The sequence below is a fragment of the Arachis duranensis genome, chromosome 8, assembly GCF_000817695.3.
Source record: "Arachis duranensis cultivar V14167 chromosome 8, aradu.V14167.gnm2.J7QH, whole genome shotgun sequence".
In the NCBI taxonomy this organism is placed as follows: Eukaryota; Viridiplantae; Streptophyta; class Magnoliopsida; order Fabales; family Fabaceae; genus Arachis; species Arachis duranensis.
The window spans coordinates 29,957,175-29,971,681 of NC_029779.3; the positions used below are offsets into that span (position 1 = coordinate 29,957,175).

Genomic DNA, 14,507 nt, shown 5'->3' on the forward strand with positions numbered 1-14,507 from the left:
TATTTTCTTCTTGTTACACCAAAAATATATTTGATTAATAGGCCAATTTCTAAAAAAAGTTTTTATTAATAAATTAGTCTCTAAAATATTTTTATTAATACTAAGTAAATAATTAAAAATTATTAAAAAACTAAAAATACGTGTAACTAATAAAATATCTTTAATTTTGTGGACATATTTATAAATACTTTATAATTTAAAAAAAAAAATAATTTTCATGCACATTATTTATTTTGTCAATGTAAAATAATTTTATACATACGTCTAACTACGTAATTAAATTGGCCATGTAAATGATAATACAAAAAAATTGGATGTGATTAGATGATTGTATAAAATATTTTGTACTATTAATCAAGGTATCAAAATTAAACTCTTTAAAAAATATAAATCATAAAAAAATAGATTATAAAAAAAATTAAATTAATAAAATTATTTTTTTAAGTCCCTTAATTCGTGCAGGTGCCTATATATAACGCGAAAGTATTGTGAAGTGTTAGCTCTCATACCTCACTTTCTTCTGTCTCTCTAAAACGCTAAACACCAAAACAAAACAAAACCTCTCTAAAACACTAAACACCAAAACAAAACAAAACAAAACCCCACATCTTTCTCTAACTTCATTTCTTTCTTGTTTCATCGATCAAATTCTTAGTCCTTACATACCCATATCAAAACAAATATAGATTGGTGCAATTAAGAAGCAGCAGCAGCCATATATATATATAAGGTCAAAATGATCTCCAATAATAACAAGAACAATGAGGATGGTGAGTCTTGGAGAGATGATTTGAGAAAGGGGCCTTGGACGCCGAGAGAGGACGCCATACTTATCGAGCAGGTAAAGAAGTGTGGCAAAGGTAATTGGAGTTTAATTCGAAAGAATTCTGAGCTGAGGAGAAGTCGCAAAAGTTGTAGGCTTAGATGGTCGAACCATCTAAATCCTGACTTGAAGAAGGGTCCTTTCTCTGAAAAAGAGGAGAAAACCATTGATGATCTTCATGTTAAGTTTGGAAACAAATGGGCTCTAATGGCTACCAAGGTATCGCTTAGCTATATATATAGAGTTTATATTGCGATATATACTAAAAATTTTATTTGTTTATTTATTTATTCTAAATGCATGTTTGGGGTCTATATTCATGTGACCGACTCTTTTCCGTGCGTCTATTGTCTTTTGGTGCAATAATCATCTTGTTCCATAAGTCACTTTTGTTGATGTATATATATACACAATTTTTTTAATATATAAAATCGACATTTGTACTACGTCTACATTTTCCATAATAAATATCATTTTGACATTAATATTTTTTAATAATCAAACATGTATTTTTTTATTTTATTAATTAAAATATAATTTAAATACATAATTAATTCGTAATAATGTATTTTATGCGGATGTTAAAAGTGTTTGATGTAAATATTTTTTTAAAATTGAAGTATTTTTTTTCTAATGATTTATAATCATCATTTTAACTAGGGGTGTATATGGATTGACCGAATCCAAGTTCGTCTTAACCCAGATCTAACTTTAGATATATATATCGGTTTATTTTTTAGACTATAATTCGACTCTATATCCCATAAAACTTATACATATTCAATCCACAATTTTACCATATGAAAATCCGGTGATCCATCAAAACTAATTAATGTTTTTAGCAAAAAATTAATTTTTTTTCAGATTCAGCAATAATCAACAATAGATATTTTCAGATTCTAATTTAGATTATAATCAGCAATACATTAGATTTAACTAAAAAAAGAAACAAGGAATCAAAACTAATTAATTTTTTTTCAGATTCAGTAATAATCAGTAATATTTAATTTACTGGTAATCAGAACAAGAATCAGAACACCAAAATACAATTACTAATTAATTTTTTCCAGAAAAAAAACTACCATCACTGATAATAAAAAATTAAAACAATAATCAACACCTTTGATCAGAAGTTCCAATAATCAAAATTCTTAGTCAAAGAACAGATGTTAGAAAAGAGAAGAAGACGACTAGAAAAGAGAGCAGAGCAAAAATGGTGACTTCTAGTGGCTGATTGATGGTGGCAGAAAAGAAGAAGACGACTGGGGCAGTAGAGAAATGCCATCGCACTTCGCTGAGAGTCGTCGTTGAGAAGCAATTGAATAGAGGAGCTTTTTCATGGGGGCAAGGTGACTTTGAGGTTGGTGAGTGGTGTCGGTGGCTGGTGAGAGAGAGAGGGTTGAGAGGGAAAGGGTGGCGTCGTCGCCGCCATGCGTGAGGGGACGAGGGGGCGTGGTTCAGTGGTTGCGTGCTGAGGAGAGAAGACAGAGTTCAGGCTTCAGGGTTGTGCCTCAGCCTCACTGGATGCCTTCAATCTTCATCGTGCACTACATGAATGCGTGCCCTAATTTTGAGAAGTGTATGTTCGTCGGGCTGGGTCCGGGTGACTCAAGCTATGACCCGGTCTCAGTTTGATTATCCTTCCAAGTTTCATTCTCTTTTTTCGGATTAGACCCAGGCCACTTTGGGTCCGGGCCAACATGTCCTAAAATGCTTTAGACATGGGCCGGATTTTTAGATCGGGTCGAACTATATGTACACCCCTAATTTCAACTAATAGAGTTAGACTCAATTTTGACTAAAAAAAAGGTTTGATTACAGATCTTGTGAAATTGAATTTGTAATCTATTGTTATTAAATTTGTTATTGATTTGCTTGTTAAATCTAAATTTACATAGACTTCTACCTCTTGTTTTTCTTGAATTTTTGCTGATGCTGCTGCGATTTCATGTTTTGTTGATTCTTCTTGTTGCTGTTGTGATTGAAATTTAAACTTGAAATTTGATGATGATTCTTTCTCTTCTGTGATGATGTATTGTGGTTGTTGTGTTTGATAGCTTTCCAAATATGCTCCAAGTTCTTCCAAAATTACATCTAAATCTAAAACTTCATTCCAAGAGATTTTCGATAGGATTAGACGAGAATTTGGCTGATATCTATACAAAAAAGCAATATCAAATACCATTCTGGCTGTAGTTGGATTGCATTGTTTCCATCATCGGAACCAGGCAAGAGCCTTTTCCATTTACAATGTTATTATATATATGTTTTCCATTTTCAGGTTTCTGGAAGATCAGACAATGACATCAAAAACTTTTGGAACTCAAGAATGAAGAAGCGCCTAAGAAAATATCCTCCACAAATAACGGTTCAACAAGCACAACACTTTTCTTCATCACCATTTTATTCGGTCTTAGCTTCATGTTACCCTAAAAATAATCTCAGTGTTGAACTACCTTCAAACATTTCTGCTGCCAATCCTCCACCAAATCATAATCAGAAACAACCTAATCAAAATGATTCTTCTTCTTCTTCTTCTTCTTCTTTCTCTTGCACCAATAATAATGCAAGTTTTGTATTGCCATTAACCCCTGTGTCTCCTTATTGTAAGAGTAATGGTTTATTGAATGATGTGGTGATGGAGTGTAATGCTCTTTGTCGCAAGGGAAAGTCAAAGATGGATGCAACCATTGTTATTGGTAAGGAGGAAGAAGAATTAGCTGATAAGAGAAAAATTATTGAAGAGCCACCATTGCCACCAGTTGGAACCAGTAAAGAGCAAGAAACAGCCACCATTATTGCAACTCAAAGCTCTTCTCATCAATTGATTTCAACAGGTGAAATTAAACTAACTTATTTATGATTCACGAATTTGATTATTATGATTGATAATTCATGATTGTGTGTTATATTGTATACAGAAAAGAATGATAATGGAGGTTGTAACAATAACAAGGAGGCATTGAATAATTCTATGCCACAAATGGACGATGAATTGCTTAGCATACTTAAAAATTGTCCAATATATTCGCCAATGCGAAAGTGGTACAAAGTTGATGATGATGATGATGGAGATTTGAATCTTGGTAACTTATGGAATATTGATGGATGGTAATAACTAAAGAAATCGTATATGCGTTCATTCATATATTTAGAACAATTAGAAATCCAATATGCTATGTTAGGATTTTAAGTTAGGTAAGAGAAAAACACACTGCAACTTCAAAGTGTGCAGGTTAGGGCAATCAAATTTATTGAGTGTTTTTTAGATGTCCTTAACAAATGTCATGACTTAGCTTGTTAATAATATTTTCTTTTTTGTTTTCATACATGCAGTTGAATGAAATTACATTTAGGCAATGATTGATATATTGTATAAATATGTTTTAAAATAAATTCTTCAACACAATATTTATTATAAAACTAATTTTAGGATTAGCCATATATCTTGTGCCCTAATAAAAATATTTCTTAAAAATATAATAATATAAATTTTTTTATCCTATTTTAAAAATGTGTTCTTAAGTTACATGTTAGCAATACCAAAAATTTTAATTAATAACACATGCATGTTGAGAAAAAAATTTTGCAGCAATTCCTTACGTCACAAGTAAAAATCATGTTATGTCAGTAATATTTTTGCTGTAATACCAAGTTTTTTGCCAACAACTTTGATTCCTGGCATAACTCAGCATCGCTTGCAACTTTGATCGCTAGTATAACTAGTCTTTGCCAACAATTTCATTTGCTGACATAAACTATGTAATTTTTTTAGTCACTGACTTAACTCGCATTTGTCAACAATTTGAATTGTTGGTATATAGCTATTAACTTTTGTTGTTATCATAACTCGCGTTTGTCAACTATTTGGATTGATGACTCAACTATTTTTTCACGACAATCTTCGTTTATTTTTTCTTACAGAAAAGGCAAATACCCGTGTGTATCCATGAATAATTGAATATTATTAAGTTTTAAATTTTTTTAAAAAAAATTAACATAACTATAATAAAATCCTATACAATTCAACTAAATATATCAAATCAAACACAAATTTAACAAAATAACATACACATAAAATTTTTAACATATAAATTAAAATAAAGTGAATTAGAATTACTTATACAACATATATATAAGAGATTTTTTAAATAAATAAAATAAACTTTTTATTTACTGAAATATGTAATTTGTAGTGTTTTTACCCAAATCCATCTTTTTACTTATCTCGTTTACACGGTAAATAATTTCACTTTGAGCATATCTCATTTACAGTAAGACACAACACAGCTTGCACGTATCACGTTTATACACGTGATACGTATAATAAAGTGGGATCTAAGTATCTTGTTTACACTGTAAACAAGATATACTCAAAGTGAAATCGTTTACATTATAAACAAGATACATGCTGAATTAAAAGGTTTTCACTGTAAATGAGATATAGTACGACAAAATTCATTCAGCTGCAAACTGTTGGTATTTTCCACAAATATCTCAATCATTCTTCTCATCCGTTTCTTCGATAAATTTAGTATGAATGTCTAGTATCAGTGGTTATTTTGTTGTGACAGTGTATCCCAACTATCACATAAAGAACAGTGACACTATGCTAGTTGTATTCAAGTGTGAAAATTATATTCTACTGCACACTCGGAGAGTATGTTTTTTGTCGGAGTTAACAAATCTGATACTGACACATGTCAATGGTCATGGGAGAAAAGAGGTTGGAAAGTGTGGGTCTTCGGATGCCACCACTCCACGAATGCAGTAATCAAGAAGCTGTCAAAGACAAAGTTCCTGAGTTACAACGTGTCATTGATGCCAGCCTCCCTCAAGTAATGGACAATGGCATCTGGAGGTGCAAGAGTGTGGCTCACTCGCCTAGGGAATAGTAGGTATGGCCTCTGTTAAAAGCAAGGTTGCGAGAACTGAATTGATTACTGTAAACCCTGCTAAATTAGCAAATAATTAGCCAATAAATTAGATTTTTAATGAGAAAAACTAGAAATGTAAATCTAAGGAAACATTCCATGAAGGGGGAAGAACAAGAGCAAACCTAACCCTCACTCATATAATCAAACCACTATAACTTCCTCATCCAAACTCCGATCGCCACACCGTTTGTGGCTACGCGTCCAGCGCGTCGAGCTCTACAATTCTAACGGAACAATTTCTTTGGTAAGTCACTCTAACACTCCAGCCTCTCCTTCCCCTCAATTTTCGAAAATTATGTGTGCGCAAGTTGAAAATTTGTTAATTTTGATTCTCTAGGTTTAAATTAGCTTGTGGTACTTGTTGATTTTGGCTCTCTTGGTCTGTGAGTACGATGAGGTTTCCCGCCTTGGCCAATTCTTGGTTTTGAGTATGTAAATTCTGAATTTTGAATCATATATGTATGATAGGTGTGAACTAGGTGTATATATACAAGTATTGGAATTGAATTGTGGACATTTGAAGGCTTGGTAGAGAATTGGTGCCAAGGTCTTGGTGATTTTGTGAATTGTGGGGCTGTGTGTGTGTGGCTTAAGTGTCGCCCTAGACCACGTGGGGAAGCGGCCAAGGTATGGTTTAGGTTTCACGTATTTAATATATAATGTCATGTGAATACTTAGGCTAGAGAATTATAGGATAAGTTGGAATGATTATGTAAACTGGAGGCTTAGCATTAATTATGTTGATTGATGATATAAGTATATTGTGTTGGTAACCATAATCCTTGGTATGTGAATATTGTTGGCAAGTTGATGAATAAGGTTAGCTATATGATTGTGACTCCTCCCATCTTTGATTTCTAAATCCTTAATGCAAACCCTCATTAAAGCTTCCATTTTCTACAACATAATTTGAACCAAACTCATAGCCAAAAGGGTGAGAATTTATAGTAAAAAGGGAAATAAAAAACAAGCTTCTAAACCAAAACTAGCAAGCAAGCAAAAAGAAACTATTCACAATATTCACATATGAACAATAACCAATAACAAGCACACATTGCAACTCCCGGGTAACGGTGCCAAAAACTTGATGTGAAGGTTATCGCCGGTCTAGAATTTCTTCTCAATAAAAGAAATCGCTTCGTTGCAAGTATAGTTCCAAACCAACAAACAACCTTCAATCAAAGTTTAATTCTGGTTGTCACAAGTTCAACTCAATAAAAATAATCGAGAGTATTGCTCTGGATCGTTCTCACTAGGAATTACATTCGAGTGCTCAATTATTGGTTATGAGGTTCAAATGGGGGTGGGTTGATAAAACAAGAAATTAGAAAGGCAAGAATTTAAATGACAAGAAAATAATTCAAGCAACTAAAGATAACAAATGCTAAAAAGAGGCATTCATGGCAAGGATTGAGAATCAAGATTTTCTATCCTAGTCACTAATCATAACACAATAATTAACAAGAGATAATCCTATTTCGTTATCTCCAACATCGGGAGAATATCAAATAAGCCTAGTTAATTCTAATCCATAAGTAATGTTAATAGAAATAAGATCAACTAACAACTCTAGATCACCAATCTTAATTGGGTATTAATGACTCAAGAGCACCTAATTTTTCTTTCCAAGCCAAGAATGCACAAAATTCTACTCTAAACCTAAGTCAAGCATTTTATCAAATACTTGGTGTGCATAAAAATAAAGGCATAATAAATTGCAATAATAATAAATTCTAAAACTACCAAGTGCAAGAAAATAACAACAAGAACTCAAGCAAACATCAAAGAAACATAAAACATCAAAATGCATTAAATAAAATTAAAAGTAACAAGAGTTCATAAACATAAAAATGACCAAATTGAGAAGTTAATTAAATAAACTAAGAGAATTAAAGCAAAAGAACAAGGAAAGATAAAAGAAACTAGATGAAAACAAGAATTAAAACCTAAATCTAAGATGAAATTAAACTATGAACCATAATTTCTAGAGAGAAGATGGAGATTCTCTCTCTAGAACTAACCTAAAGCATGTTTCCTACACTACACTAATTGCTCCCCCCTTCATCCTCCTTCAATTTGGCATGAAATAGCTTCATAAATGAGTTGGATTCGGCTTGGGAAGCCCTGAAATCGTGACCCATGTGTTGTAATTAATGAGGTCACATGCTGAGTGTCACGCGTACCGTCGCTTGATGAACTCTGGTCACGCGTACGTGTGGGTCACGCGTACGCCTCGCATGGAAAATTTCTAAAACTTCATTTCTTCATGATTTCTCCACTTTTGCATGCTTTTTTTTCTTCATTCCTTCAATCCAATCTTTGCCTTCTAAACCTGAAATCACTTAACAAATATATCAAGGTATCGAATGGAATTAAAGTGAATTAAATTTGACAAATTAAGGGTCTAAAAAGCATGTTTTCAATCTTAAGCACAATTTAGGGAAAATTTACAAAACCATGCTATTTTATTGAATAAATGTGAGAAAAGTTGATAAAATCTACTAAATTCAACACAAGATAAATCAAAAAATTGGGGTTTATCAATTACCTTTACTAACCTAACCTTAACCCTTTCCTCTTCAAATTTTTCCTTCTTATCATCAGAAAACTAAACCCTAACAGAGCCCATCGTCCATGAAAACCAAACCTTAGCAGTGTTTTTTTCCCAAATTCATGGAGGCTCCACCAGTGTCGGCTCTGCCTCACTGCCAATTTGGATTTGCACAACCACCACACACCTCATTCTAGAAGGAAGATTCACTGCTTCTACGCTTTTTTGTTCGCGTTCGTATTTCTTCTTTTGCCACTGTGAGGTCATGCGTAATGGTGACGAGCTCGATTTTTCTGTTGGGTTTGCTTTAGCTTCGTTCCCGCTCGATATCTTCTTCGTGTCACCAAGGTGCGGTTGCAGATTGAACTGCGATGATGAAGACAATGACGAATTCAGAGTGAGGAAGCTTAAGTTGAGGATTTCGTGTCGCCAAGGTGTAGTTGGAAAATTTTTTTATTTTTTAGAAATGTAATTAGGTTTCTCTGTGGATGTTGTGTTACTTACAGCTGAATAGTGTTTTGGTAAATCAATTGCATATTTTGATTCATGACACTGTATTTTGTTTTCTAGAAAATGATCTGTATTTGGCTTGAGCTAGGTTGAATGGGCTATGTTGTGCTCAATGTTGGCTGAAATTAGCACTAGTTATTTTGTTTTGGTGGGGCCTAACTTCTCTAGTTAATGATTTCTTAGTTAGTAAACTAGCTAATTAGGATTTGGCTTGTTGTTTGGACTAGCATTGTGTAATATATACATTTGTTGACTATGACTGAAATGTTTCAGTTAGAGGTTGGGAAAGGATCTTCTAAGCTGGTTTGATTGAGAATTTTATGTTATGATTTTTCCAGTTGTTTAAATGAAATAAAATTTGAATGATGTTTGGTTAATGCTTGACTTACTTGATTGGAAAAAATGTTAAGGGGTGCTTCGGTGCCTCATCGCTTAAAGCTTTTAAACGTTCCAATATGGAGAAGGATATGTTATGATGATGATTTCCCCTCTTGTCTCTTTCATCCTCTTCTAGCAATTGCATGTGGTGCTTATTAATATGCAAGAGTTTTTATTATATTTTTTTTCTTGAACCTATTATTTTTGTTATTGATTCTTATAATCTCCAAATAGATCCTGCTACTGTTGGTGCAAGTCAAAGTAATAGAGTGGAAGTAGATATTTGGTCAGTCTTTATAGGCAATGTGAGCAGTCTCTTCCCCTGTTTACATCAAAAGCTTTTTTCCTGCTTAATTGTCTCATTCTTGTGATAAATAATATGGTTAAGTATGTTAATGAAATTAAATGTTTCTTGAATGTAAAATATATGTAAAAAGTCAGACAAATATATGTCAACTAGGAACTTATGATATTAGCTTCGGCAAAATATTCTTGTTGCACTGCACTACTATCTTTATGGCCAAGGCCAAATAACTTGAAATTTAATTTGTAGGGCAAGTGAAAATTCATGGTAAGTTTGATGTGCATTAAGCTAGAATAATATGTTATGTTACTCTGACTATTGATCTATTGCATTAAGCATTATGTGCTCCTATTTATATAAATATATTGTTTATGTGTAATAATATGGTAACAAGTTAAAATATATCATAATTCTCTTGTGCACTATTTATATTAGCCTTGATGTTTCCTTTTTTATTTTTATGCTATTTTATATGGTTGATTGTTTATGTCTATCGGACTGGTTTGATTTTTATATATATATGCACACACGTTTGTATTGTAGTATGCTTGACCTGTTGCTTATGGTTTAACGGTGAAGTTATTAGTGATACATCTATTAAAATGAAGAAACTTTATTTTAATTAGTGTAGTTTTCAATTCTAAAGTGAAGTAGCACTCATATGTATTGCATATATGGCTTGAAGATGAAACTGAATTATAAGACCTGTATTATGTATTGCATATTTGAATTGATTTACAAAGTTTGAATGTTTTCTAACTAAATATTTTAATGTTTTCTTCTTTTTTGACAGAATGAATCTCAAACAAAAGATGAGAGTTATTGCCTGCTTGATTTTATGTTTCGAATTAATGAATAACCTTATGGTTAAGTTGTTGATGATTTGCTATGTTTTGACTATATTGCAATTGAGAAAAAAGAAAAGAAAATGGAATGATAGTTATAGTATGCAAGTAGTAAGGGATGTTAGTGTTGATAGGATTATTTATTTTAGTGATCTAGCTTGTATAGAAAATATAATAATGGATAGACGTGTCTTTCATGCATTGTATAATATGCTTAGAGGGGTTGGAAGGTTAGAAGCAAGTAGGAATATGGGTGTAGAAGAAATCATTGCCATGTTTTTACATATTATAGCACATGACGTCAAAATTAGAGTAATAAAGAGACAATTTGTGAGATCTGAAGAAACAGTTAATAGGCAGTTTAATGATGTATTGCTTGCTATTTTGAGTTGTCATAATCTCTTACTGAAAAAACCTCAACCAGTTAGCCAGGATAAAATAGATGAACGATGAAAATGGTTCAAGGTAATTTATCTTGCTAATGCTATTAAACCTAATATGCTTGATGTGCTTTCGGATTGAGTTAATTGATCTTTTTTTTTTTTGGATTTTAGAATTGTCTAAGAGCCTTAGATGGTATCCATATCAAGGTCAATGTCCTTGAGGCTGATAAGCCTAGATATTGAAATAGAATAGGTGGCATAACAACCAATGTGCTTGGAGTGGTTGCTCCAAAAATGCAATTTATCTATGTATTGACGGGTTGGGAGGATTTAGCTGCGGATTCTAGCAGTATTGCAAGATGAACTATTTTGCAATGGGTTTAGTGTTCCCTAAGGTATTTTATTGAGACTTTAGTATGTTATCAAAGTAACTATTTGATCTTTCATTAATTTTCTTCAATTTTATATGTCACACTAGGTCATTACTACTTATGTGATGCTAGATACATGAATTGTAAAGGATTTTTACCACCTTATAAAGGACAAAAATATCATTTCGGTGAGTATAATCCACATAATCAACCCAGTATAGCTCAAAAAAATTTTAATATGAAACACTCACAAGTTAGAAGTATCATTAAAAGGACATTTGGAGTATTAAAAACGAGATAAAAAATTTTAAGGAAAATGTCATTTTATCCTATTAAGACTGAAGGAATAGTTATAAATGCATGTTGTCTTTTGCATAATCACATTAGAAGAGTGATGGTTGTTCTTCCTATTGATAAGATAGTAGATCAAAATATGCTTGGAGTAGATGGTAGGACGATCCACCAAATTGAGACGAGAGATACTTGGAGTAGATAGAGGGATCAATTTGCACAAGAAATATGAAACTAATGGAGGAGAAGACATCATGCTCCATTATTGTGATCATTGTTTTATGTGTGAGGCTGTCTATCATAACATTGGTTTTATTTTGTTAATGTGTATGTGTTCTTGTACAAGAGTTATACATGTATGTTTATTAGTGCCAGTAATTTTTGTCATTTGAGATTTTTTTTGTAACTTTGATTTGGATAATAGTAAAACTTTTTAATACATGTGGTTTGAATTTTTGAGATTTGTTTAAAATAAATTCAACTATGGATTATGAAAAAAATTATGAATTATGGTCTAGGTAAGTATTTTGTGCTAACTTTAATTGTGATAATGTTAATTTGAATTAAAGATATTTAATATTAGGGATATTTTAGTAAATTTTAAAAAATTAAAATCAATAATAACTTTAATTGAACATATTTGTTGTTAAGAGTATTTTAATAAATTTATTATCAGAGATATTTTATAAATTTAAAATGTAAAAAAATAATAATATTTGATTAAATTTATATTTAATTTTTTAAGAAAAAGTCAATAATAATTTTGATTGAAAATATTTGATATAGGGTATTTTTGGAAATAAAAAGTTTTTTTGTCCAACAATAATAATATTAACCTTTTAATTGAAAATATATTTATATGTAAATTTTTTATGTGTTTATTAAGTTTAATCGTTAATCTGAATGATTAAGAATAATTTTAACATATTACATAATATTGCCAAAAACTTTAGATTCAACCAAACAAAAAATTATTCATTCCTAGAATTATTACATAATATTTCAAAGTATTGAATTTTATAAACAAACATAGGAATTTTACATATAAAGTAATCTCATTCTTAGGCATTATATTCCTAGGAATGATATTCTTGGTAATAAAAACTAATTCTTAAACCTCACACACCCTTAGTTTCATTCAATTCGACTTATTTTCTTTCTTCTTCTAAATTCTTTCTAGTTTAACCATGTACCATTAGATTAATACTATTAGTATATATTTTTGGGAGATCCCCACCTTTTATTATGAGATATTATTTTTTATTAATTAATAAAATATAGAATTATACTCTACATCCAAGCAATTTTAACATTCAAATTCATTCAAATGATTTAGAGTCACACGCTTCTTCTTTCATTATCTTTTTCTTTTGTTATCATCATCACCAACAATACCACCACCTCATCCTCCTTCTTTTCTCATTTGAATTTCTTCTCGTTTCTTTTTCTTCTCCTCCTCCATCATCATCATCATCATCATCATCATCATCATCCTCCTCCTTCTTCTTCTTCTTTATGTGATTGTTTTCGAACTGAGTTAATTTTGTTGCAATTGTTATGTAACTTCCGTTCATTTCTAAGTTAATTGTGTCGCAATTCATTATGTAATTTTTGGTTATTTCTGAGTTAATCATGTCGCAATCATTATATAATTTTCGTTCATTTCTGAGTGAATTAAGGTGTATTTGGACTCGTTGTCCTACATAATTCAAAACTCTTTCTCTTCTTTCTCCTCATCTTCTTCTGCTTCTTCTTATTCTTTTTCATCTTTTTATTCACCTTCTTATTTCATTTTCTCAAAATTCTTTTTGATTTACTCTGTTGAGAGGAGTAAAACCAAGAAAAAGAGAAGAAAATATCAAACAAAAAGAAGAAAAACATATTAATGACATTGTCTGATCCAAAATTGATTTTGAATGTGTTTTTGTTCATGATTCAGTCTTGTTTGTATACTTGTTTTCGAACTGAGTTTATGCGTCGCAATCATTATGGTAAATTTCGGTTCATTTCTGAATTAATTATGTCACAATTATTATGTAATTTCGATTCATTTCTGAGTTAATTGTGAGTTAATTGTGTTGCAATCATTATATAATTTCGATTCATTTCTGAATAAATTAAGATGCATTTAGACTTGGTTGTCCTGCACAATTCAAAATTCTTTCTCCTCTTTCTCCTCATCTTCTATTGTTTCTTCTTCTTTTTCACCTTTTTCTTCTTCATCTTCTCCTTTTTATTTTATTTTTTTAAAATTCTTTTTAATTTACTCAAATTTAACACAATTTCTAAGTTTATGTGTTAAATTTGAGTTTATCTCTTGGACAAGGCCTTAGAAAATTAGTAAAATTAAATAAAAAATATAACAAGAAATAATGAATTATGAATTTAATATAAAATACCATGAATATACTTATTTTCTTTAAAAGGCATTTTTTTAAAAATCTTTTTCTCTGTTGTAACTAAATTCTTCTCAGTTAAACTTGAAATCTCCATGCAAAAATCTCTTAGTTCATGTTGAAAATCTTTTATTATTAACATCCATTGCTTCTCAAACCTGTAGATTCTTTACCATTGTTCTCTGCTTCACTTTCTTTCTGAGTTAATTGTGTCAAAATTATATGTAATTTCGGTTTATTTCTGAGTTAATTGCGTCATAATTGTTATGTGATTTCAGTTCATTTCTGAGTAAATTAAGGTGCATTTAGACTCGTTGTTCTGCACAATTCAAAATTCTTTTTTCTCACCTTCTACTGCAATAATAACAGTAACAGTAGCAATAAAAGAATGACGATGAGAAGAAAATACGCGAAAAAAAGGAGAAGGAGGAGGAGGAACATAAAAAAGAAGAAGAAGAAGACGACGACGATAACGTAAAGCTACGCGCGTGAATATAGATAACTTGACTGGAATCAAAGAATTATGTGTGCATATATAATCACACTCTTTTTAACAAAAATAATTTTTGTTAGCGTTGAGTCTATTTAGTTAAATTTGGATAACAATATTACTTAAATGTGTAGCAGATCTGTAAAATATAAGTTATTACTCTTGAAAAAATATAATACTATAACAAAAAAATGCATATTCATACTAAGGCATTAATGGATACGTAAA

General features: G+C 31.0%; 1 protein-coding gene across 1 annotated transcript in view; it reads left to right on the forward strand.

The window, feature by feature from the left end:
- Positions 1-1,011: 1,011 nt before the first annotated feature.
- Positions 1,012-14,507, forward strand: part of LOC107461956 (transcription factor MYB35-like) — a 19,478-nt gene continuing 5,982 nt past the window's right edge. Inside the window, exons 1-2 of the mRNA XM_052253487.1 lie at positions 1,012-1,042; positions 3,105-3,660. Coding sequence (XP_052109447.1) covers positions 1,031-1,042; positions 3,105-3,660 — 568 coding nt within the window. The 5' untranslated portion in view covers positions 1,012-1,030. The remainder of the gene's footprint in view (positions 1,043-3,104; positions 3,661-14,507) is intronic.